The 27,893-nt window shown below is 39.6% G+C and overlaps 1 protein-coding gene and 1 long non-coding RNA gene across 2 annotated transcripts in view; one reads left to right on the top strand and one right to left on the bottom strand.

Annotated features, from left to right (window-relative positions):
• Positions 1–27,893, bottom strand: part of LOC140346790 (transmembrane protein 132C) — a 132,638-nt gene that overhangs the window by 25,908 nt on the left and 78,837 nt on the right. Inside the window, exon 4 of the mRNA XM_072432984.1 lies at positions 8,629–8,815. Coding sequence (XP_072289085.1) covers positions 8,629–8,815 — 187 coding nt within the window. The remainder of the gene's footprint in view (positions 1–8,628; positions 8,816–27,893) is intronic.
• On the top strand, positions 14,750–16,824 carry LOC140346791 (uncharacterized). Its single transcript, XR_011924335.1, has 3 exons — positions 14,750–14,841; positions 15,566–15,705; positions 16,448–16,824. It is a non-coding gene; the product is annotated as an uncharacterized lncRNA (long non-coding RNA).

Genomic DNA, 27,893 nt, shown 5'->3' with positions numbered 1-27,893 from the left:
TAGGCCTTATACATGTGCATTTTTACTTCAGCCTAAATCCTTTCATGTCACTTTTGTCATGTCATGTTTTGTACATTCTTGTTAACATGTAAAAATAACCGACTAAACTACAACTACTATTACAACTACTACTACATTATAAATATACATTCTACAGGAAAAGTCTTAAAACCTCTGAATTCAGTTTATCATTCAGCATTAAGGTTTATTAAAGGAGAAAGAGAAAGAACCCTCCACAGTGAATTATACTCTAAAGTAGGACATAATCATGGGAGGCATTGTGCGCCATGTGTACCATGACTTACGTAGCAAACTGTTTTCTGATTTATCTCTGTTTTCTGGCATGTCTGTATATTTAAATTGTATATTTAAATTGGCCAAGTTTGTGTTAAAGGCCTGGGAACGTCATAAGGAAACTACATGTTTGATGCAGGACTGAAATCTGTCTGCTTATTGTTCGTTTTGTTCTTTTTATAAGCTTATGTGGCTGGGCACCTTTCAAATAGACTAACTAAACAAACTGCATATGTTATAGTTTAATACTAAACAAGAAAACAGCATAATGTATTTTTATACTACATACAAGCACTTTGCCAACCTTAATTAGACCAATCACTTAATCACTGGCTCTGAAATGTAGATTCAAATGGATTAGCTGCTTGTTTTGCATCCATCATCTCCTTGTTGTACATTAAGTGAGTCATGCAATCTGGAAAATGAACACACACAAAAGTCTGTGTACAAGTTGCACAGTATTACTTGGTGCATTTGTGCAGGATTAGCTGGCACATAGCGGCTGTCTGCTTAACCATACACTTGATGCATGAGCGAGCACATTTCCACTGCCCGGTAAAGAAGCTGTGTCTTTGCAATGGAAGGGAATGGGATGGAAAAGAGGTAAAATGAAACATTCATTGGAGGCTGTTGATAGATGACTGTATCATGCACAGAAGTGGCCTGAGAAGGGTTTGGGTGATGATGTATTGTTTAGCGATACATTGGAGCGTTTGGTGAATGCAAACGGGGTTCTTTCATTCCTCCTCATCTCAGTGGCAGTGGATATTCACATGGCACCGTTCGGAAGACAGATGAGCGCAGATATGATGCATGCCCCCGGCCTGCTGCACCCTCTCCATCACTGAGGCATCCTGGGTAATGATGATTATGCCGGCCCGGACAGCGGCGCATTACTTCACCATGCTAAAAGATAATGGACCCAGAGCCTCCTACTGTGCACAGGATTTCACTCACACACGTTCAATTACTTACTGCCTTTGGAATCCATCTCCTGGTGACCCAAAAACATAGCGCTCACACTTAGAAAGGCACAGGCCATTTGTCTGCACTGTTAATGTATTATGCATAAATGTTTGTGGGATGGAAGTGTGAAAAAGCCTAGGGGAGAGAGTAAAGGGGCTGTCTGTGCATATAACGCTGCACTTTCTCAATATGTATCACTAATAAGTCTGTACACATTTATTTTGATCATCAAATCAATTTAAAGTGTTTTGGTTCTAGACATTACCTTATGGCATCACATTATTCTACATATACAACTGCAAATAAGTCTAAAGAGAGAGGTTGATGTATAGTGATCACTTCAAAAATATGTATCATGTCACACATTTCAGTTTGTGCTTTTGAAATTGTTGCAGTATTCGAAAAAGTGTGGTTTCCCAGCGTAATTGGTGACAAAGTGAGTGTTGCGGCGGCGAGCCCAGAAAAGGCAGGAGTGTTTTGAGGCGACACACAGGAGGAGCACTGCACCGCTCTCCCGAAGGTGTCACTGGTGCCACATCACTTGGCAAACGCAAAGAAAAGAGACTTTTTTTTATCAAAATCAATTCCGGGAAGACCAGTGTAATTTAGAGGATGCTTGTAAATGGACAAGGCAGAAATGAAGAGCCATCAGTGTAATAGGACCTAAATATAATCAAAGCAAAATAAGCGTCCCATTGCTAATTGTGATTGCGGTAGTGTTATTACATTACAAGCTCCGGAGACATGGTCAACGATGGATCCTTTCTCTGTTTACGAGATTATTTCTGGTCACAACACCACAACGCTGGCTTTTTCATTAAGGGGAAACGGCGTTGAACTTATTAGACTAATTAGGGCTAATTACAGATGAAAGGATTGTCTGGAGCAAAAGCACTGAGCCGTTGTGTCAACAGATGCCTTCAGCGAGCGTGCTCAGATCTGCCCCCACGATGTGATTAGAGAAGATTGGAGAATTTCCCCGATGTTCATCCCTCTCTCCTCCAGCTCAGTGACACCCTCCTCTCCTGCCTAATCTGCTCCAGCTCTGCATTTACCCAAAGCTCAAACCATTCCACTCAATGCAATAAGGATGCACCAATACAGACCAGTAGTTATGAAAAGAATTACTACAAAAGTACAAACAGGGAAAGGGTAAATTTTTGATTCGGAAAATAGTGTTAGAGTCTGTGATGGAAAAAGCTATAAAACAAGACTATGCACCATTTAACCATGCAATACATAACTGATGGAATCACATTTTAAACAGTATTGTGTTTGGGGCACGTCAATAGTAGTTGGACCATGACTTTGCTTCTGTCTGAAGTTCACAAAACAAAAACATTGTGACTCTGCATGAAATAATATTGAACCACTTACACAGGCGGCGGGTTGAGAGATTCGTCATAAATTGTACGACTTTAACTCAAAAACTTGAAATCCAACTGAAAAAACAAACCTGTTTTGGCCTTGATTCAACTGCTTTTACACAACATCTTTTCCTTTCCCCTTTTCTATCTCTTCTGAACTTACTTTCAACACTCCACTGCGGCTCTCCTCGTATAACCGGTTTCCTGAAATCACAGTTTGCTTGGCGTAAAAGTGTTGACATTGGAGTTGGTGCTGAGGATTAGCTTGTGTGCTGTGTGTGACAACAGTATTTTTTTACATTACCTTACTTGTTTGTTTGTTTTTTTCCCATCAGCGCGCCGCATATATATAGCACTGGAAGGTGGAGGAACTTATCTGTGGGCCTTTTCATGCCACAGTGATCCTGAGTAATCTAATTCAGCCTGCCTCCTTCTGTGTGCCGCTCTTATAGAGGAGCATGCAGATTGTAAAACCAACGTGTGAATGTGTGTGAGGGAAACCAGCGAGGAAAAGGAAAAGGACAGATGAAGTTAATAATGAGCTCAGAAAATTGCATGCATACATATTTATCTTGTTCCTTGAGTACTGGAGTGTAATACAGTGTGTGTTAAAAGCAGGAGGAATGGGAAAGTCTGACGGTTTGAGTGAGAGGCAAATAGTAATGGCTGGACGTTCAACCAGAGCATCGTTTCCTGAACCGCTGTGGTCAGTGTCTAGCAAAACTGTAGCCTGAGAAGCAAATCATTTAGCTTCCTCATACATATTTGTAGGTGACAAATCACAGCTGTTTATCCGTTATGTGATTCAAGTATTCTGTGTACCAGTAATTTAGTTTAACTTCTGTCACCTCTCATACACGATACAACACCGAAGTCCTTTTGGGATATTTTTATTGTACCGTTTCCAATATTTCTCGAGGCGCACGTAACATGATTTTAATTATAATGCTATATCGGTTATTGGATATCAGTGATGACGGTGGGTTCTCCCTGATACTGAACATTTTGCAGACATTTGGCTCATTTTGTCTGCGTTTTCCCCAGTCGGTGAGAGTCCCATCAAAGCGAGACGTTACTTGAAAGGACACCAGACAGACAGTATTATGCCTGTTTGACATACAGACTAGGAAAGCTTTTGTTAAAACCCCCCCAAAAAAATACGCTTCGCAAAAATCAATGCTTTTTGAAACCAGTTGAAATATCACTATCAAAAGGTCTAGGCCATTTGTTGAACCCGATCACTTGCAGCACAGTATCTGACATAATAGCAGCTGCTCCACTGACTCAATAGACGGGCTCTTTCAACACAAGAGAAAACGGGAAAGAAAGCGTCCAACCTTTTCTACATAGAGTCATCCGGATCTGGACACTTTTTGTTTTTCTATTCCACGAGGCTTCCGTTTAAATTACGCCGGCACTAATTGATTTAGCTGAGTCTAGCAAATAATTGTAATATCCAGTTAATTGAGATGGATTTTTGCTGCCATAAAAAAGATTGCGTGATTTATGGTAAGCTGTAAAAATCCCTCTTCTGTGCAAAATGAGTCAAATTACGCGTGAGCGAGGAAGCAGACACATCCAGAGCTGATTGATGATACGTCAGAAGGGGTGTACATATTCACACAAGAAAACACAAAAAAAACTAAAATATGGCCATAGAAACTGGCAATTGGCAAGCGAATGGGAAAAAAACTTATAATGCAAATAATTCATGGTGAGAAACAGTGGTACAGTAGATTCCTAGTCACCCTGGCTGTTTGTTGGTTTGTTTGTTTGTTTGTTTGTTTTCACATAAAAACGAAGTGGAACATGTAACCCAGGTGATTTTCTTCTCCTGGACCGTTTCTGCCTCCGTTTTGCCTGCCTGGTCCCTTTGCTTCATTTTTGCCTGCCTGGTCCGTCTCTGCCGAACTATCGCGAGACTTCGCACACGTATCGCGAGATTTGCGGCGTTTTCATGTTAAATTGTATCATTTTTGCACTTCAACTTTTGCTGAATCTGACACTGAAATCTAATAAAGTTAAATTATTAAAAGTTAATTTCACTTTATGCTCAACACTGTAACTATTTATGCCCAAACACTGGGAATATTAATTACTGATTGAGATGAGATTGAATTATAATTATTATTAATTAATAATAATAATTTTGTTGTTTATTCATGGTCCTGTTTTGAACAGGCCAGGTTCCAGAACTGGATGGCGAGCTAAAGACACCAGAACGAACCGAGAGAGTGCAAACATCTGCCGGTGCGGTAGGAGGCGCTGCAGCCGCTCCCCACACATACATTATATCCTACACAATATCCCCTGCTAGTGGATACACTGATTTGTACTCTGAAACCCTTGGAATTTACCCGTGGATTCTATTTTTGTGGACTGAGCTATGCAGCACTGCACTTGGAACTTTGTTAACGCGTTGAACTGATTAAATTCAGAAATATGGACCATTATTCTAATTGTGCACAACTGTAAATATTGTATATATTTGTCAATCACTGTAAATAACACCACTCAGCGCTACAAGCATTTTGTCAGTTGTCTCATTGAATACACCTCATTTTCCTCCGAGCCGAACCTTAAACTTCTGGTACTAGTCCAACTCTAATTTTAATGCACTGCAGCATTATATATGCTACAAACAACATCCAACTGTTTTAATCTTCAATTAGACCAGAATGGATCAGGTGCTAGGCAGGAGCAGCCACCCACGGGTGCCTTACATCTCGAGCGCTTCAGGCATAACTATGAGAAAATAAAATTGACAGTCAAACTTCACAAATTACAGGCGACAGAAATAGAGACAATCTTGTAATGAGCATTGATGTGGCAGAGCATGTTTGTCTATTGAAAACATTCCTTTCTGTTTTTTTTACATGGGAATTCTTGATCTAAATGAGAAGCGCCTTTGACTGGGTCATGTATGAGCAGCAGAGACGAGGCAGTGCTCCTGAGTGAATATCTCTACAGTGTAAATAATGCAATTATTGTGTTATAAAGTAATAAGCGTTTTAATGTTATAAAATATCATATTGCTAGTGCTACAGTGCAAAACAAACTCAAGTAGCAATTTATTTTGTGCATTTTATACCCTTTTTAGTAAAGCTCTTCTGACCTGTGTTTATCATTATTGATTTATTATCTCTTGTTTATACAGGAGAAGACCTCTATTTCCATGGGTAACCCGTGTTCACAAAACACACATGAAACAAGTATTATAGTACCATGATAAAATGTCAATAAAACCAACAATAAAACAGTCAATCACCCTCCGTGGGCGGTCTCTCTATTTCTCCCCCTTCAAGCTCGGGTCCTCTCCCAGAGGCCCCTGGGAGCTTGAGGGTTCTTCAGTATCTTTGCTGTTCCTGCACTGCACTTTTCTGGACCAAGATCCTGGATCTGCTCAAGCCATTCCTCCAGTTTGGGGGTCACTGCCCCATGTGCTCCGATCACTACGGGCACCACCGATACCTTCACGCTCCAGGCCTTCTCCAGCTCCTCTCTGAGGCCTTGGTATTTCTCTAGTTTCTCATGCTCCTTTTTCTGGATGTTACCATCCCATGGCCCTGCGATGTCCACCACCACGGCTTTCCTCTGACCCTTGTTGACCACCACTATGTTTGGTTGGTTTGCCATTAACGTTCGGTCTGTCTGTATCTGGAAGTCCCAGAGGACCTTTGCTCGGTCGTTCTCCACCAACTTTGGTCGTGTTTCCCACTTTGTCCTTGGGGTCTGCAGCCCGTATTCTGCACAGATGTTTCTGTACACTATGCCAGCACCTGGTGATGGCGCTCCATGTATGCTGTCCCTGCCAGCATCTTGCACCCTGCAGTTATGTGTGGGATGGTCTCAGGGCCCCCTTTGCACAGCCGACACCTTTGGTCTAGTCTGGTGTGGTAGATCTGGGATTAGATTAGATTCAGGGCCTGCTCCTGTGCTGCCATGATCAGGGCCTCTGTGCTTCAGACCGGCTCTTTCTAACCATTGGAAGCATTTTGTGATATCTCAGTTATGTTCCAGTTGTACATCCCATGTAGGGGCGTGTCCTCCTATGATCGTCCCTCCAGCACCTCATCATCCTCTGTTCCCCAGTGTCTGAGACATTCACTGAGCACGTCATCTGTAGGAGCCTTTTTTTTGCTGTACATACGGATCCCAAGATCCATATGTACAGTGACACAGAAGCGAGTGAGAGGGAGAGAGACCGGATGTGAAGGAAAGACACAGTTCATTTTATAGGATTAGTCTTTTGCTAATAAATATAAATCAGTGCTTATGTGCATATGTTACATGTTGTCCCCAGTTTAGTGTTTTCATATACATTTTTAGGCTGAATAAACACCATAGTCCAATGTAGGCCTGCAAAGCATTTCAATTCGCGGAGCAGGAAGGGAGGGGCTGAGAAAAGGGCGGGCTGGGGCGATAAAGAACGCCAGAACTGCGGGACAAGCGGATTGGAAAAAAACCCAACCAGCGCATCACCAGTGGACTGTGTGCCGGTCACTGCAGAGTTGGCCTCAGAAACAAATGCAGCAGAAGCAGCAGGAGACTCATTCCAAAAGTGTTTCAGGCTCTTGCCAGGCTCTAGCCTCATACACTTTTGGAGGCGAGTTTCCATGTATCTGTCTACACAGCTCTCTCCTCAAATAGGCTCCACATGAAACCCATACAAGTTAAGATTGGTCATTTATCTTTGGGAAAAACTGATCTTTAACCAATGCACAAACCTCACCTCAAGCTCGTGTCAACATGCGCTAAAGAGAAAGAGGGAAGGAGGAACAGGGAGGAAAAGAGCAAGAGAGATTGCGTGGAGCTGCGGCTCGTCTCATCACTCAAAAAGACTTTCAACATTAACAGTTTTGAGAATAAGTAGCAGTTGTATGTGTGTCTGTGGAGGAACTGGACTTTGGCAGCAGGAAACCATTTCATCTCTGCACCGAGAATCGTCAAAACACTCTTCACTTGACAACTTCACATGGCCCATCACAAATCTCCCGCGACCCACATTTGGGGCCCAACCAAACAAGGCTCTGGCTCACCGACAGGTGCAGACGAGGGAGGATAAAAACCTACAAGTTTTATTTTTCCAGTGTTATTTGACTGTTTTTGATAAAGGATTATGTACAGTGGCTCCCAACAGGACGTCCAGAATCCTGCATCAGACAGTTGCACAAACACTAAAGACAAAAATGGCTTTTTAAACTGAGGCAATGAATTCTAAGATGTCATATTACATTTTTGTGTTACGAACACAATTGAACAACTATTCACAATTACTGAGACAAAACAACAATGAAATCTTTAATTTTCTTTCATTCCAATTGCTTATTATGCTGCTATTCTTCAAGTTTGTGACCAGCTTTGTAAAATGTAACTTCAATAGAACTGAAAATATAGGCAACATGACAAAAACAGCTGAATAAAAAGCAATTTACATTAAGATGCATTTTTGGACTATAGATTTAATTAAAAATACTTAATTCTAAAAATGGCACAATTTCAGTTTTACGATTATAGTGTCACATTAATTATTGATTAACCGAATAATCCTTTACATCCCTAATTCAGTTTTACTGTGATTTAATGCTTTGTTTTTCCATTGTAGGTGTAGTGAATCTACACAACAGAGCAGCATTGTTGAGGGAGACACACAGCCCCCGGCTCACCCGCAGGCTTATAGGACTATCGTATACTCCATCTGCAACCGGCTTTTATCCAGCCCAGCTCAAACACAAGAGGCAAGAGCTGCTTCTTTACATAATGTCATAGCTGTCATCTTCAAGTAGTTTTGTAATGCTAAACACTTGAAATGCGGCGTGTATACATTCATTCGCCACTCGAAGCTGCCACCAGGCATGATTAACAGTGCAGCGAGTGATTTCCAATGCAAAGCAGAATGAAAACATATGCAAATGTTGATTCAGAAGGTGTAAATTGGCAGCGATAGTGTTTTACATGTTGCTGTATTTCTGAGTGGGGCGTGCAGTGCCAAGTCACTCACCATGGCTAAAGGCACAATGCCCGCCAGCTCCTCCTGTGCCAAAGCGATCTTGGTCTCCACCTCCTGTGTGGTGCTGCTACTTGACGGGTACTCCACCTGCCAGGCCATCCGCCGGCTGCCCAGAGGCTCCGGGAAGCTCTCCATTTTCAGATCCACCTGGAGAACTCTCTGAACTCCCATCTCCGACCTGCCACAGAGACGGAAGAGTCAGTGAATGGTTATGCACCATCCTGTGTACAACGGCAGTCTGCTTTCAGCTTTAATCTCTGTACGTTGCAGTAGAAAAGTAAAAATACACGTAGCAAGCATCAGGCAAAGTGAAGTTTGCAGTTTATACAAGGAAATAGTATGACTGGCTTAGTTTGTCTCTAAAACAAAATTGCAGCTTGTGTAATATTTAAGTGAATATGGCAAGTTAGACCACACATTTTACTTAAACATTATTATGTTTAACTAAACATTTTGCCTGTTTTTCTCCAGTTTGACAAACGTAATGTCAATAATGTTACTTCCTGGTTGGACATGAGCAGGGCCAAAATACATATACGTTACACAATAGTTATAAAATTACAAATGATAATACAGACATAACACCTTTATTTTGTTAAAATTGATTGTTTAAACTGTCACCAAAATATCAGTTGTGTGTAAATTGTTTCTGCATTTTATGAGGGAATGTCTCTTGTTGAACACATTCTATCCCACCAAGCAAAGTTATATAAAAAAAAAAACACCTGTCATGTGCAGTCTCTGATATATTCCATCTCACCTACACAGTGTGAGTGAATAGTTAAGTTGATGGCCGGGGAATCTGCAGTTCAGTGTCAGCTTTAATCACTTCAGGCTCTAGAAGACAGAAGAATAATGTCTATGCCTGAAATCTATGACATTTTACCAAGTCGCTCCAAATGCCAAGTCCCTTTGTGCTTGAACTCAGTGCTTAGTGTAAGATTAGCTTAGTCTGGCATCGGCTCATATAGGTGATGCTCTTCAAACAATACCTTCAAATAATGAAAATAATGAAAGTCTGATTAAATATACGACTTTTTATTACAACCTTGTTATGGAGGTTTCGGGAAATGTGACCAAGCCGGTTATGGTAAAAATAGTAACAGGGCATGGATTCAGAACACTGTTATGGAGCGTTCACACTGTCATAGCGTCCAGTTTACGTTCAAAGTCTATGTGGACGCGTGTCCCGGGCGTCCAGTTTTTTGAGGCGCGTTTTGAATGTTTCTGCGGCGCAAATCCTGTGTTTTTGAGTATCGTTGAATGAAGCAGAACCTTTTGACGGCGGACACAGTGCAGCAACCAATCAGAGATTACGCTCCAGTGACATACCTACTACGCATTTCACCATCTGGGAGAAGGACCAAAACAAACCCTGCCGCTAAAAAATATCACAGATCGCCTCAGTTTTTGGTCATGAAAAGCAAATACACCAATGCCACTCTCTCAGCCTGGTCAGCCATCCGTCATATGTGCACTGGACGCCTCGGACATGCGGCTGCTGGTCAGTTTATTTTTGGATGCCGCGGACTGAACACAGCTTTAGAATCCTGAGCTAAACATAAAAAATACATGATACGATTTAGAGATGGTACTGCGTTTCCACAGGTATCATTATCTGAAAATGTTCCAGATGTAAATTGGCACAGATATGTTTTCTGCACTGCCCCAGTCTGTGAGCGTCCTCAGATTTGACCTTTTGAACAGATTAATAAATAAACATAGGGGGAAAATTATGCTAAAATATTGCTTTGTTTTATATCCCAGAGAAATATTTTGTTATTATTTTTTGTTTGTTCGCTATCTGGATTCAACTTAGCAAATCCAGAAGGTACGAGCCTCCTACTGGATAATTGCTGCATGGATGATGATCTTTTAGCTGCAGCACAGTGTTTATGTGGTCACTCTCTCCCATCATCAATACAAGATCAATTTGTGAAAAATAATGCAACACTGGATGGAAATAAATCATTTGATATTACAAAAGCTTTTTGAAACTCTGCCACATCAAATGTAATCCAAGCTAAAGGTGGTCCTCCCAATTATTTGCGTGTGTGCCCCCTTTTTGGTGACAATTTTTTTGGACATGCAGTGTATATCGAGTATTGTTTTCGCCTCAAAAAATTCATATTGGACCATCCCTAATAATATTTTGATGGCCTTAACATAAAAATGTCTCCAATTCCACATTCCAGACCTTGCTGCAGGTAAAAGATTCTACAGTCAAATCCACTTCTCATCTGTAAGTCGTCTTTGTGATAAGTATAAAGTGTGTGCTCCATTTTCCTGAAAACCTTGTAAATTGACAAAGTTACTTAATTACTCATGCTGAGGTTAATGACACTATTTCACCGAAAAAGATGACTAAAAGGAATAATGTTTACTCTTGTATAATATAAAATTCTATAAATACGTGTTTTTTATGCCTGAAAAAGCCAAACTGTTCCATGTTTCATATTTTATTTCACTCCACACAGGTCCGTATCAAGCCAGTGTATTGCATTGCATTGATAATACATGTTGTCTTGGTCCCTTGAGGCTTGGGCCATGATTTAAATGTAGCCCAGTGTCAACAAAAGAGCTGAAATGTCTGAAATGAAGAGCCAACTCTCAATAGTACATAACGGAAGCTTGTTGTTTTGGTGAGAAAATGCCAAATAAAACATTTTTTCTCTTTGTTCTATATTTAAAATGCAAGTAAATTAATTAAAGGTACTTCAAAAGCTAAGAAAGACAAAAAGGCCAACAAGATAATGCAGTAGAGTACATGGCACATCTTGGAAAGACAACAAAGTAATTCCACTGTAACATCCTCAATTATGAATTAAGGGGAAAACAGCAGCATATGTAAATAATAAAACACGTCTGACACCAATTCTACATTACGGGTGATCTTTAATTCTGGTTCATTTTGAAAGATCTGGGGCACAGCAGAGGAGAATCACCCAATTTTTGTCCATCCAACAGAGGTGGACGTAAAGCCAGTGTAACAAAATAATAGATGTGGATTGTTAACTTGAATGCTTCTTTATGTTTCATTACAAATTTAACTGTAGAATATAGGTTGGGTTGATAGAAGTTTGCAAAATAATGATCTCATGATTAGATATTATTGCTGGTTGGTATTACTGTCATCTTTACCTCATCATCTGGCCACTCACTCATATGATTCATATTTCTATAAGGTATTCCACCATTCTCACCTTGTGGAACGTTGCCACAATTACCGCTGTCTTTAAGTCTGGGAAGGAAGATGTAAAAAACTACTAATCATCAATAACAAATCTTGAAAAATACTAAGTAGTTGACACCACTGCACCCTATGCAGTTTGGTTTCTGTGCCTCAACGGAAATGCAATAAATATTTTTTCTGGATAAAGTAAAACACTATTTGGATAATTGTCCTCTTTTGGGTGCTGTTTTTCTGGACTTAAGACAAACTTTCGATATGATCACTGAATATTATGATATTAACAACATAATCTGTTTAGGCTAATTTAATGTTTCAGCACAAGCAATTTCTTGGATGAAATCTTACTTATCAGACCGAACCCATTGTGTGTCAATTAGTGGTATACCTCCATATTTAGGGTGTCAATTGGCTCTATACTTTGGCCTATTTTATTAAAATGAATTGCCAGATGTTTGCCCACAAATTCATATTCAGCTGAATGCAGACGATGCTACACTTTTTACAAAGACCAGTCTGGTGTAGAACTCTCTGAACAAGACAGTAGCTATGATTCTGCCTATATGGTATTTTCAAAAGACCCAATAGTAAAGCCACACTATGATATTATGAGTATTGCATTACACATTGATCAATGACAAACCAGCTTCATTAAATCCAACTGAATCGCTACAAGAGCTTTAAAAATATTGGTGAAAAACCCTATACATGCCATCGTTGCATCTTCTGAAATATAATTGTTTAAGTAACATCTCAATTACCAGTAGTTTGACTTGTCTTTCTCTGCCACCGCTTAATGAGTTTATTCACCTCAGATCTGGAACAATTGAGTAACCTGAGCTTCTTCTCACGGCAACTGTGCAGAGGAACCTCATCCCAGCTGCTCTCTGAGACCGTCTGATATCAAACGCATTTAAGACAAACCTCAGACTTTGGCTGAAGAGGAACCAGGTCTGTAATCACTCATTCTGAAATGTTCTTTCACTACAGCATATTGTTGTCCTTTGTATTGAATGTGTTTACAGTGTTATACGTTTTCTTCTTGTCTTGACCAGCCATTGACTACCAATGGAAAATAGCCAATAGGATCATATATATATATAATATATCCTTTTAAATAAATTGATCTAAAATCTAAAATTAGGTTATACACTATAAACAAACTTTTTTTCTAAATATTCTCGGTGAAATAGTTGAAAATACAGTACAGAGGTTTGAAAAAAATATCCTTTTTGCATTGCTAAATTTATACTGGGTCGTGAGTTATAAACAATATTGATATAAATAGGTGGAAATAGTGACAATAGGTTGATGTCGAATGACAAACAACAAAATAACATGCATTTGTTGTTTGAATGGCAGTCATATTGGATTTGACAACAATGATAGCTGCGTAGAGAAAAGAGGCACGTTCTCATACAGGAATCTGCAGCTATATTTATGCACAGGCTTGAAACAATATACGGCCAGAGGGTTGAGAAATTGTGCTCATTATAAATACAAATACTGTACAGTGCACATTATGTACTTTAAAGTACTTGATGTCTTAGGTAAAGTGTAGACAACAGCTAGGAGGAGGTTATGATGCAGTGTCCAGTAAATCATGTATAATGTGGTGTGTGAGTGATTGTGTTGGTCGCATTGACCAGTGGCGCAGATTGGCATCCTTGCTTATGTCAAGTCAACCCCAGGGCAGCTGTGGCTAGGTTGGTTAAATAATGCAGTGTAAAGCACTTAAGTATCTTGAAAGGTTCTGTATGAATCCAAAGCATCTAATTTGAATCCAATCAAAAATGTCATTTGTACTTGGATCATATACTGACCGTTTGTTAAATGTCTTATCTTAAGTGTTGATGCCGGTGGCTTTAAAGCGACATGTCTCTAGTATCCATTTCCTCGTGTAATCACGTGGCTCACTGGGGACAGTGTTCACCACTGCTTCAGCTCAGCCTCTAATTGAATTAGTAACAAAGACGTGCAGATGTGTGAGGCTGACCCTGACCTCATAATTATGTGTAACTAGCTGCTATTTGACTAGATCAGGGGTCAGTCTCACAAGCGGGAGGCGCTAGAGGCAACAGGGAGAAGTGGGCAGATTAGACCAGTGAGTGGGATGCAGCAGGCGCCGATGTGCTCAGGCTGAGAGGAGCGTGGACCCATTAATCTTATAGGATGGATGCAGAGGCTGGTCAGGCGCACCAGAAAAATACATTATTCTCAATAAAAACACAAAGCTAATGCCAATTATGTTGATGCAACCATCATGAAACACAATATTCACCAAAAAACAATATAGCAATCTTAGTGCTTTGTGAGCTTGTTATTAAACGGCCCCCACCTGCAGAAACATATTTAATCATTTAATCAAACATGATTGGAGGGTGCACGGTGGCAAAGGCGGTTAGCGCTCTTGCCTCCCAAGAAGGAGATCATGGGTTCGATTCCCGGACCAGACCAACATCACATGATCTGTGTTACCGTGGGTTCTCTCCGGGTTCTCCGGCTTCCTCCCACCATCCAAAGACATGCATGTGTTAGGTAAAGATTGGCCCTAGTGAATGAATGAATGTGAGAGTGAACTGTCTGTCATGTCTCTGTGTCAGCCCTGCAACAAGTTGGCCACTGTCCAGGGTGTACCCCGCCTAAGGCCCGAAGTCACTGGGATAGGCTCATGGATCTATTATAATATCTGGATAGGGTACGCCCCCTCTGCCTCTGGCTCCAAATTGAGTAGTGGCCACTTCGCAGAATGCAGCCTCATGGTCGGACCATTTCAAGAGTTCGGCCTCTAAAATTACCAAACATGCTAAATTGTTTTTTGTCTAAAAATAAAATAGAAGGAATTTCACTCTTCAACTGTTTCTAAAATACTTAAAAAATACATTTTTAACCTTCCGGTGAACGGTGTACGCGCACCGAGCGCGCACGTGACCCTCATGAACGAGCCTCAGGAGAACATGTGACGGAAACTAAACACAAACAGAAGAATGTGACCAGACGAGACCACGATACACGTAAGTTGTGTTTGTATGTCATTCCTCACGTTTCACACATTGTTCCATGTGAAGTGTAAATCAACGATTACACAGTTAACACGAGTTAACACAAGCTAACACGAGCTAACGTAAGCTAAAGTTTAGCTACACAAAGATGCAACAACACGTCATGATGGCTCGTGCTTCTGCAAATAAATAACTAATTATTTCTCTTACTAAATGTTCTAAGAGACAAAAGGTTAAGCACAGATCAAGGAAAACTAGAGAAAGAAGGGAAATAAAGTGATGTTTGTATTATGTGCTATAAAAAACAACCAATAATTCAAATATAACCTGCTATAATGGGTCATATCTTACATATATAAATGTAAAGGTGTTTAAAAGTGACAGTCCTGTACATACAGGGGCTGAGACCACATTTGAGGTTTTATTACCCATTTAATAATGACGTGTGCTGTGTTTAAACAGCAAAGCACACGCTTGTTTTGTATAGGAATGTCATGGATTTACTTCCATGGAATATGTAGAGATTTAGCAAACATGTCAGTTATGTTCTAACTTCTAAGGTTTAAACTTATGCATAAGTAAATGACTTTTGGTTCTAGCTTTAAAAATTAATGTGAAAAGAGGAACTTTTGTGTTACAGAGCGAAATGTAAATCTGTCAATAACATATTCCAGCTTTTCTCTGTTAAATGTGCAGAATATATCAATGTTCTAATGAGTATCTTTCTCATCTTCAGAGTGCTGACCAGTGAGTTTAGTCTGTCTGTGCTGTCCAGAGCTCTACAGGTCACTGCAGGTCACTACAGGTCACTGCAGACCTAATCACTGCAGACACAGAGTCATCTCAAGTAAACTCCTGACGACTCCAAAGCAAAAGGTATTTTAATAATAACTTGTGCCTCGACTAAAAGTAAACAGTGTAGAATCAGTATTTTGAATTTATAAAATGTCTGTTTTGTTATGACCAAAAAAACTAAATGATAATTGTTCTTCAAAAGAGCCACTGCTGTGTCACATGTGTCTGTGAAGCAGCTTCAGGACAAACATATGAAGTGTATGTTATATGACTTGTATAATCTAAACATATGAAGTGTATGTTATATGACTTTTATTAATCTAATACATATGAAGTGTATGTTATATGACTTTTAATAAATCTAATACATATGAAGTGTATGTTATATGACTTTTATAATCTAAACATATGAAGTGTATGTTCTATGACTTGTATAAATCTAAACATATGAAGTGTATGTTATATGACTTTTATAAATCTAAACATATGAAGTGTATGTTATATGACTTTTATTAATCTAATACATATGAAGTGTATGTTATATGACTTTTATAATCTAATACATATGAAGTGTATGTTCTATGACTTGTATAAATCTAATACATATGAAGTGTATGTTATATGACTTGTATAATCTAAACATATGAAGTGTATGTTATATGACTTGTATAATCTAAACATATGAAGTGTATGTTATATGACTTGTATAATCTAAACATATGAAGTGTGTGTTCTATGACTTGTATAAATCTAATACATATGAAGTGTATGTTCTATGACTTGTATAAATCTAAAGCTGTGACATGTTCTGTTTGTCCCTCAGTCATACGATGGAGCTGAACGGTGCAGTTACTGAAGTACAGAAGACTGCGTAGCCATGGAAACAAAGTCTTGTTAAATACTGAGATATTCAGTATTTAACGCAATAATGTCACATTCATGTGCATATAACTGATGTAAAAAGAGTGTTTATTTTACCATTATTATTAGTATTATTTTGTCCTACGCTGTTTTTATTTTATCTTTATCTTTATTTTCCCCCTCCATTCCTTATTAAGGTATGAGAGGTTCTGTCTATAGGAGTTTTTGTTTATAAGAGTTCTTCTATTAAGAGTGTTTTTTAAACTTCCTATAAGTGATCTGTCCTTTTCCTCTGTATCTACTGTGTTGCAACAACAAAATTTCCTCATGTGTGGACAATAAAGGAATATCTTATCTTATTCAGTTTGTTCTATTTGACTTATACAGGTTGTTTTATCATTGTTAATATTTTTATGTTGCACTGAATCACCAAAGCAAGTTCCACTGTTTGTGGATTCTGTTCTTTGACAATGGCAATACATTTTCTGATTCTATTAATGATGATAATAATAAACAGTACAGACTCCAAAACTCCTTAATAAGGGACTCCCACATTGTAGCTTTAAAACTCACTGTAGCTTTAAAACTCAACTAAAACTGGCTAAAATCAATTTATCATTTGTAGTTATAATCAGATTTACATTTATTGAACAAGTTCATTCATGTTCATTATTCGTATTAAATACATTAATAAACAAATGTGTTTTGTATTTATTAAAGATTGACATGATAAAAAAGACACAAAAGGAAACTGAATATAATTAAATACTGCTTAACTCAATTATGTAACAGAATCGATGATTATATTTTATATTTCTTCTCATCTGATTAAAAAAAATGCATATTGGCCAAATTATATTATGTAAATAAATAACTGAAAAGTTAACAAAATAAATACCCAAACCAAAAACTACAGAAAATGATGAGGACGTTATTCCACCTCTAAATGTAATTCATTGTCATTAAACCAGACTTTTTATCTTAACACTTCTTTAAAATTCTCTTAAATATCAGAGCTTTACAACATGATACATGTATATTTATAGATGGATATAACAATTCATCATTATACGTTACGTAAACAGACTATTTCAAGCCGAATTATTCCAAAAGTCCGTGTTGACTGTTCTCAGTCGTTCAGCTGCTGTGACGTGCGCGCTCCCGACGCCAAAGCCTCACGGCGATGACGTCACAAAAGTGGGAGGAGATATACCACTGTTCAGGAAGTAATGCGGAACTAAAAAACTTTTTTGGAACCATGCGCCAATGAGCAGCTCCATAGGTTTCAATGGCGGCCATCTTGGCTTCCGGGGGCTTGGATAGGCTCCAGTCACCTGCGACCCCGAAAGGGAACAAGCAGTAGATGGAGGTATTATTCGTTCTAGGATCACATGTGGCAGAGTTGTACACTGCGTCGGATCATTAGTGTGCTCCTGATCCGAGCTCCGGTCCTGCAATCAATTCAAAAATGAACTTACAATATTCACCTGAGGAAGCTGCGATCGTACCACTCGCTCAACCAAGGATGTTTATGTCGAGAGCGGTATTCGACCCCTATGCATTAAAAGACTGGTTCTACTACTAAAATGTTATGAATAAAATTAACAGTATCTATTATGGGTGACACAAGTTCATCGATCAATCACTAACTAATCAATAAAGTAAATAATTGTCAACTGAATAATCAAATGATAATTTGTCGGGAACAGGAAAAGTGTAAAAACGATTCTATCTGCAAGTAATCAAGAGAATAATTGACCATATTAGCAAAATAATTGTTAGTTTCAACCCTAGCAATTATGTGTAGTATTATGTGTTCTGTTGCTTTAAAACATAAACAGAGGTCAATACAATCAGCCTTTCAGTTCCATCTTCTACTGATGTTTATTGTGGTCTATTGAATTTGGCCTGCATGTAGAGAAAGACAGATTTAACTGTCACAAGGAATAAACATTAAAGCAGACAACAAAGTTATTTGAGGATTTCTCAGGAGAACGTTGGTGTAATTGAAAAAATAACTTCTATAGGGCTATTATCAAAGTGGCATTGCCTTTGTGACAGCGCTAGTTTAATCTGACTGAATGTGATAGGATGGTGTGTCCGCTGCTCTGCCGTGTGGAGAATAAGGGACATGGACACAGGGGAGGAACCTTTGAGGAATAAAGGATCACAACTCCACTGACATTTCCAAGTCCTCTCTTCTTCTTCTTCTTTTTTTAGATTTGTCAACTTAAAGCTCGAGAATTCCTGGATACCCCTGTGGATTTGCAATAACACCAGAACAAGTGAATACCTTGGGCCCTGTGGCTCTCTAGAATATGTAAAGATGTAAGATATAAAGTAAAGCATTGAACAAGCTGTACAGATCTCAGTGGTAACGGTGATGCTGAGGGGAAACGCAATGGAAGATGAAGACGCAAACACTAAATTATTACTATCCTACAGGTATTGCACATTGATTAAACTACTAGCAAAACAACATATACTGCCCTGCTACAAAAGGAATTCTAAAAATAATATGAGCAATTATTATAGTAATGTAAAAATGACACATGTAATTCAATAGAACTTAATCATGATTTAAATAATTTCCTTGTTTAGTCTTGGCTAAGAGGTAGTTGTTTTTATTTTTAAAGTATTATTGTTTTACCAAGCCAGCAGAAAGGAGAGATCTTCTGTAGAACAGCCCGTATAGAGCGAACCAGTCTGGGCCACTGGCAAATTATTTTTGCTATATATTCTTGTTGACCAATACTGTCCTGTACCAGTCAAAGTGATGCATTCTGAACTAGCCTTGACTGCATAATTGTAAAAAAAAAAGAAAAAAAAAAGGTGTGAGGTCAGTGGGGCTTGAAAACGGCCCCCTGAAAGGCTGTTGTTCGTCTGCTCCTTCACTTGGAACCAGTCAGAAATGCACAGCCCAGACAAGCACAGTCATTCTCCCATGAGCCAAAACAGGTCAGATACATACAGAACTGCAGTGGGCACACATGGATGCCTGCCTCCTCGCTCAGATACAGATGTAGTGGGCACAATCGTTCACGCTGGAAGAAGAGCACAATCTCACAATGTCATTGCTGAGCCAGAGGAATTTTAGCTTGGCATTTGTGAGTGTTTAATGCACTCTGTGTTCTTGGTACGTTGACGACTTCTTCCAAAGGCAGTTTGGCAGATGCTCACCAGACCTCAACGTGCAGGTTTAGGGGAAGAGGAAATGCTTGGATGAACTTCTCAAGAGTCAGACGAAGGTAAAGATTTGAATAAGAAATGTCTCCAAACAAAATGGAAAACTTTCTTCTGTCAAAGAGGATGTTTTGCTGGTATGTGGATCTCATAAGAAAACTTTGATTTAATAGTAAGTGTACAGTCAATAACAATAACACTGTCAATAAAACCACAAATTATGTTTAATCATTCTAAACCACTGCAACGCAAGAGTGAGGATTTAATTATATGATATATGCAGCAGGGTTAAGAATGAATGAAGTGGATTAAATAAGACACCTCGAAATGTAGCAAAATGCTGCATGACAAAAGAGAAACCCACAATGAAGTGCATACATAACTTTTAGAATGCAACCCAAATGAATGATACAACACTTAGTTTCATCTATATTTAAAACCACAAAGACCAGACTCTTATATTTCATGCAGGCAAATCTGAACCCAAAATCCAAGACAGTGAATCTTTCTTTGACCCAGAGTCTGACTTTCCTGTTCACAAGGGAAAAACAGAGCCTGAACTTCAACCTGAGGAAAATAAATATTACACATTTTCAATGGTGTTTGTGAGACTCATCAAACTTGTCACAGCACTGGGCTTTGTTCAGGGAAGCGACATGCCCGACTCCAGCCCCCAAATGCAGAAAAGTGTCAAAAGGCCAACCATAAGGGCCACCAATCCACTACAAAATATATATTTCAATACTACAAAGATCAGGCTTGTTGTCCCATCAACAGATTACTGATTGTGGTCATTTAGGAGATAAATACTCACAATATTCCACCCCTGTGACACCACGGACGAGAAAAGGTCAACTTATCCTTGGCCCTAAACAAAGGACCAAGGATAAACTCTGTGATAATCAGAATGGAGACAGGAACGAAAGGTTTTCAGCTACTTTCAGGATCAACATATGAATGGTGAATCACACTGAACTACGTACATTTATGGGCCTTATGTTCAGAGGTCAAGGCTTTTGTGAGTGAACCTATGGCCACATCAGGGTGCCAATCTCTGGAGTCAGAGCCACCCTCTTCAGAAAGTGATTTTCCAGGGCTCTGATTAGCTGCTCTGCAATCAAAGAAAAATCACTCAGCCCATTACTCACAACTATATTCAGAGGCCAAAACGTCACAGTCAAACAAAGTAGACTTGAAAAGCAGAAAAAGATGTGAACAAGCAACGGGGCAGTTTCCATGGAAACCTTTTGTTAAGCTATTATCTATTATAAGACATATTAGATATAAAAGATTGAGATGAAAAGACTGAATGAAAAGTATGGATGAACGTCAAAACCGTGTCCATATGACTACAACGGAATCTCTTTCTACACTGGAACACAAAAAGGATTACACTGCCTTGAACTTAATCTGGATCACATTTTATACACATATCTTATTCCAAGTCTAAATTGATTATTAAAAGCATAATCAATTGGCAGTTAGTTGCAAACCTACACCTTCTAGTAAGCATCAGTGCAGCCAACACTGCTCCACATTCTATTGTCAAGATTCAAAAGTTTATATTTGATTGAACTTTAAAGAACAGCAGCCACTGAGAGTGTAACTTGTGTAAAATGTGAGTGGAAATGCAAGAAGCACCGTGTACACAGAGGAAGGGAGCTGGACAATGTGTGCTTGTGCATGTGCACAAGATTCAGAGAAAGTTTGGAGATAATATCAGGAGGAGGCCAGCATCGCTCACAGTGCTATCACTTCCTTACAGATAATAAACCATACTTTGATTTATGGCACCTCAGCTGTCATTGCTTTGTAGCTCTCCAGAGAAACACCTATAAAACATGTCGGTGTAATCCCTCATTCGTCCAGGCGTGTTCCATAGTAGAAAAAGCTTCAGTTGTAGTCATCTGGACTCAGTTTGAAAAAATAGACGTTTCGACTCTCATCCAAGAGTCATTGTCAATAACAGAATTTAGGTCGAGAACTCCGATATTAATACTGTTCTGTGGTAAGACCCGCCCATTGGGAGGAGCCTTCCTGAAGTAGAAAGAGTTGTTTGTTTCAACAGAAACTCCCCCTTGTATCTACCGAGCTAGCCTATTCAGAATCTTAATGGGCTATTAGAAACCTCTTTGTCTTTGTGAGACCCTGGCTCAACCACCCTGAGTACCTGATTAGCATCTGAATGTCCTTTACCTTTCCAGGGGTTCAGAATCCCATTATAAATAACAGGAAGATGAAACCTAAGCCCTCCATTTCTGTTTAAAGAAGGTCTTTCTTTTTTAACAAAAATAGCTTCCTTGACTCCTCTTTCAAACCATCTTTTCTCCCTGCTTAAAACCTTCACCTCACCGTCTTCAAACGAGTGATTAGAGGCTTCAAGATGGAGATGCACGGCGCTCTGAGGTCCTGAACTAGTATTTCTTCTGTGCTGATAAAGCCTCTAAAGGAAGGCTCCGCCCAATGGGTGGGTCTTACCACAGAACAGTATTAATATCGGAGTTCTCGACCTAAATTCTGTTATTGACAATGACTCTTGGATGAGAGTCGAAACGTCTATTTTTTCAAACTGAGTCCAGATGACTACAACTGAAGCTTTTTCTACTATGGAACACGCCTGGACGAATGAGGGATTACACCGACATATTTCCAAGAATTTTGGGCCAAAAACCTTGGATTTAGTTCGGGAACTCGAATCTGTAGCCAGGAAACTAGCAGACAACAGGAATCACTTGAGGTTCAATCTTAGATGCAGACAGAACAACATGATCCCGAAGAGCCTGCAGATCAAATCACCGGTCAGAGGACACAGAGCAGAGAAGATTTGGAGAAGGAGCCTTATGCAGATGCTCAGTGAAAGGATCCAGGAAAACAACGTCAGAATTGATAAATTGAAAGGCAGAACAGGAACTTTACAGGAGAAATTAACCAGCATACTCCCTGAAGAAGCTTTCAAAAGAGTGCTGGATTTTACACAGACAGCACAAGAAGCACAGCACAGGAAGAGCAAAGAATGCCAAATCAAGAAGTTCAACATTCTTTTGAACAAAAAGAATGCAGGTGAGGTCGAGCTAGACATTAGGACTGAGACAGACAAATTAGCGACCAGCAAAAACAATTGGATTAAGAACCTATCAGATCGTGTTCTGACACAGGCAGAAAAGGAGGTGCTCTCTAAAGGGCTCAACTTTTCTGTCACCTCTAAACACATCCCTACAGAGGACTACATCACAGCCACTGAAACTGCAATTAGGAACAACAAAATGACTGAATCGGAGGCTACAGACCTGAGGTTACGTGTCACAGCGACTCTGAAGAGTGCCAAACCACCGCCTTCAAATATCACAGCTGAAGAGAGGAAAGCACTTTCAGCACTGGAAAAAGATCATAGCATCAACATCCTCCCAGCAGACAAGGGACGTTGCACTGTGATTCTCAACGCAGCTGATTACGAAGCTAAAGTCCACACCCTCCTCGAGGACACGACCACATACGAACGCTTGAAAAGAGATCCGACCAGTGGCTACAAGAAGAAAGTGATAGACTGTTTACAAAGGCTGGAAAAAGAGGAAGCGATAGACCGGCCTCTGTATTACAGACTGTATCCTGGTGAAGCCATGCCTTGCATTTATGGCCTTCCAAAAATACACAAAAAGGAGGTTCCACTCAGACCCATAGTGTGCAGCACAGATTCCATCACCTACAATGTGGCCAAGCATTTAACAACTATATTGCTCCGCTTGTGGGGAATTCGGAACATCATGTGGAAAACACGCACAACTTTGTGGATAAAGTGAAACATCTCCAACTGGACCCAGATGACCTCATGGTTTCACATGATGTTGTGTCCCTGTTCACCTGCATCCCGACCTCTGATGCAGTAGCAGCAGTGAGGATCAGACTGCAGGAAGACACCACCCTACAGGAAAGGACCAAACTGACACCTGAACACATATGTAAACTGTTGGACATCTGTCTGAACACCACTTACTTTCAATTCCGGGGACAATTTTACAGACAGATTCATGGCTGTGCCATGGGCTCGCCCGTCTCTCCCATAGTGGCCAACCTGTACATGGAGCACTTTGAGAAGAAGGCACTGTCCTCATTCTCAGGCATAGCTCCAAAACTGTGGCTCCGCTATGTCGATGATACTTTTGTAACAATCAAGAAACAAGAGCTGGAAACCTTCTCTGATCACATCAATGCGGTGGACCCACATATTAGGTTTACAAGAGAAGACGCTAAGGAGAATCGCTTGGCCTTTCTTGATTGTTCCACGATCAGAGGAGAGGACGGGAAACTCCAAATAGAAGTATATAGGAAACCTACACACACGGACCAGTATCTGCTCTTTGGTTCCAACCACCCACTACAGCACAAGCTGGGGGTGATCAGAACCTTACAACACAGAGCTCAAGGTGTGCCCACCAGCTCAGAGGGCAAGAAGAAAGAGGAAAAACATGTCCGTAATGCCCTCTCAGCCTGTGGTTACCCCGCTTGGGCTCTCAACAGAGTGAAGAGAACCAAGAAGCAGGACAAAAGGGAAACTGAACAGAGAAGGAAGGGTGTTTCTATCCCTTATGTGTCTGGCCTGTCGGAAAAACTGCAGAGAATTTTTAGACAACACGAAGTCCCTGTTTATTTTAAACCAGGCAACACTTTAAGACAAAAACTGGTTCACCCAAAGGACAAATTGCCGACTCAAAAACAGAGCAATGTAGTTTATTCGATCCAATGCAGTGAAGAAAGCTGTAAAGAACGTTACATAGGTGAGACGAAACAGCCTCTACACAAGAGGCTTTATCAGCACAGAAGAAATACTAGTTCAGGACCTCAGAGCGCCGTGCATCTCCATCTTGAAGCCTCTAATCACTCGTTTGAAGACGGTGAGGTGAAGGTTTTAAGCAGGGAGAAAAGATGGTTTGAAAGAGGAGTCAAGGAAGCTATTTTTGTTAAAAAAGAAAGACCTTCTTTAAACAGAAATGGAGGGCTTAGGTTTCATCTTCCTGTTATTTATAATGGGATTCTGAACCCCTGGAAAGGTAAAGGACATTCAGATGCTAATCAGGTACTCAGGGTGGTTGAGCCAGGGTCTCACAAAGACAAAGAGGTTTCTAATAGCCCATTAAGATTCTGAATAGGCTAGCTCGGTAGATACAAGGGGGAGTTTCTGTTGAAACAAACAACTCTTTCTACTTCAGGAAGGCTCCTCCCAATGGGCGGGTCTTACCACAGAACAGTATTAATATCGGAGTTCTCGACCTAAATTCTGTTATTGACAATGACTCTTGGATGAGAGTCGAAACGTCTATTTTTTCAAACTGATTCCAGATGACTACAACTGAAGCTTTTTCTACTACCTATAAAACATGCCTTAAAACAGATTCTTCACATAACTCTGAGAATCTCACTTCACTTTTATGCTTTGCTTCAATAACCCACGTTCAAATTGAGCTGTTTCAGAAAGTTATGTTACTGTAATGCTAAGCTCTCTCACCATTCAAACTTTCTAAAATGTATTAGGAGAACCGATTCCTCTGAGAATGGGCTTGCATTGCAGCAAAGAGGAGCCCAAAAACAATTATCCCAAGATATTTTAGGAGTCCAACAAAATGTGCTACAACGTAGTTTTAAAAAACAGTAAAATGACTAACACAAGTGCAGAAATATAACCATGCTTGTTTTATTTTCATTTAAATAAGCTTGTTTCAGAACTTCAAAACAACATTCACATGCACTGCTAATAGCGGCAGAAGTAAACGGTCTAATCTAATCTAAAACACATTATGAATGAAAGTAAATTAAGGATGTCACTTTTGTTTGTCACAGTGTCAGTAATTAAGAATAAATGTAAGATCGTGATGTTTCGTCTCACATAAGCCATAATATTCTATCTTCTAGTTCATGAAGAGCGAGCACACATTATATATACACGTCTGTATCAATAACGATGCCTACGACTCTGTGCACGCTGTTGATCTTTCATGGGGATGCGAGGGCGTTTGATCGCACCACACTTCAGCTTTGTTAGGCACATCTTGAGGGCTTGATATGGGTTTTTGATCTCAGCTGCTCTGACAATGATCAACCACCAAATAGGGCTGAATACTCCTGTCCTTTTAATATGACACATGTACTTCAAAGCTCTTCACCTGGAAGACAAACACTTAAAAGGGGCAGAGATGCACATGAGTGTTTTGTTTTCGATAGACAGGAAATGCCCCACGGAGAAGTCTTTTTTTTAAATTTGCTGTATGTTCCTCCTCACATGAAAAATACCCAGATATCTGCATGTCCTGAATGAACCACCATTGTTTAGTAAGCATCTGATTGACCTTGATTTAACAATTTATTCTTTACCTCTAACAGGTTGAATGAGTCCTACTAATTATACAATTATAATGAAACACTGGGCCTCTTGGTTGTGTGAAACAAAACCCTTTAAGAGGATCACGTTACCAATAGCCAGTTAAAATATTCAAACTCCCACTCTTATAATTGTACTGCATCGAGTTCCTGGCGTCGCTCAATGGAATACGCAACATGCCAAATGGAGAACTGCGACTGGCCAAGTCATTGTTATGGAGAGTATGCTATTTACATTAGCGTGATTTGGATGCATCAAATCATTACAGACAGACGTTTGGATTTACCAGCAACAGGGCTGAAAAGATTTGCACATGTAAATAAAGCTACAACAAAAAAGCCAACAAAGGCTATCCTATTTTTAAGGCTTTTTGTTCTTTTTTTCTCCCGATATTAGAAATAGTATCAATTAGAGTCTGTACTGTGGCAATGAGCAGAATGTCATGGCTGTTTGTTTCTGAATATGTGATATATTTTCACCACAGCACTTTTAATATTGTGCCTACAGTGGTATTATTAAAGGCAATATATTAGGCCCTTGTCTGCTGTACAGTTATAATCTATAATACACTAATCATGTTATATTTTGGACATCTTATATCACAATATTGGTCTAAACCCTAATCCAATAATAATAATAATCACAACAAAGATCTGTGCTGATGGATCACGCCGATGGTTCCAACTATCGAGAGTTACAGTTTACAGTGGTAAGGATGACACCATATAAAAGTTACAATTATTATATGAAGAAACATCACAATTATACAATTATTCATGATTTCATGCCACGACGAAAACCATGACATTCTTAATTCACTTTTATTCACATTACCACAAGTTTTTAACTTCAAAATAGTTTAAAGTCCATATGACACATTAGACTGCACTTTTTAGTAAAACAAAGGGATTATATTTAAGATTTCTTTTCTCCAATATGGCAATTTTGGTGAATGTATAATGTTACATCCTGGTTGGACATGGCCAGAAGATATGACATGAAGGTAGAGGTAATTCCAAAACTGTTACTAAGCAACCAGATTGTAAACAAGTGCCAAAGTCCATTTAAGTTCATGCGCTGTATAAAATAATAAAAGTGGCGCCTCCTGTCTCTCTCCACAAAGTCAGAGCGGCTGACAAAGAAAGACAAACATGTCTCCTGATTCTGCAAACAACACACTATGCGAAGGCACAAAGAGAGCGACCCGCGGCATTAGACTCAACACATACAACACAGAACATGTAAAGATTACACACACACACATACAAATGTAAGAATGTTGTTATTTTCATATGGGGACCTGAGTGTTATGACATTATCATTCCCTTAAGTCGTTTGCATTTATCCAGGGTCTCGAAAGTCCACTTATAAGCCAAGGAGGATCAGTGAAGTGCTCTAATCAAAAGGCCACGGGTTAGATAGAGGACAGCAGGTGACGAGTGTTGTCTTACATGTATTTTCACATGTTCACAAAATGCCTTGAGGGAACCACTGTTAGTTTAGCGTGTGCTCATTTTCCCTCCAGAGTGTAGCATCTCTATTCCCAGACAACATAATCTCATCTTGGAGTTAATGAAATGCACCAAGCCAACAAGCGGCTAATCAAAACTAAACGCTTTTGTGCGGCCCAGCGTCATTACAGAAGCCATCAGCTGGAGCAGACCTCGTGTACTAATGGATAACTAATGACTGTAGTTATCATCACCGCTGACCCTGCACCCTTTAAACATGTGACATCACTTCCTCATCACTCCATTTTTGTCTCATTCACGAGCTGTCATAAATTGCTTCACGACAGTAAAAGTCCATTCAAAGCTAGTCAAGTGGATATCCCACACTACACTGAGTACTCCAT

The sequence above is a fragment of the Eucyclogobius newberryi genome, unplaced genomic scaffold, assembly GCF_026437365.1.
Source record: "Eucyclogobius newberryi isolate DKJ021-1_F unplaced genomic scaffold, fEucNew1.0.hap1 SCAF_6, whole genome shotgun sequence".
In the NCBI taxonomy this organism is placed as follows: Eukaryota; Metazoa; Chordata; class Actinopteri; order Gobiiformes; family Gobiidae; genus Eucyclogobius; species Eucyclogobius newberryi.
The sequence above is the reverse complement of the archived record's forward strand: the minus strand, read 5'-3'. Positions and strand labels throughout refer to the sequence as shown.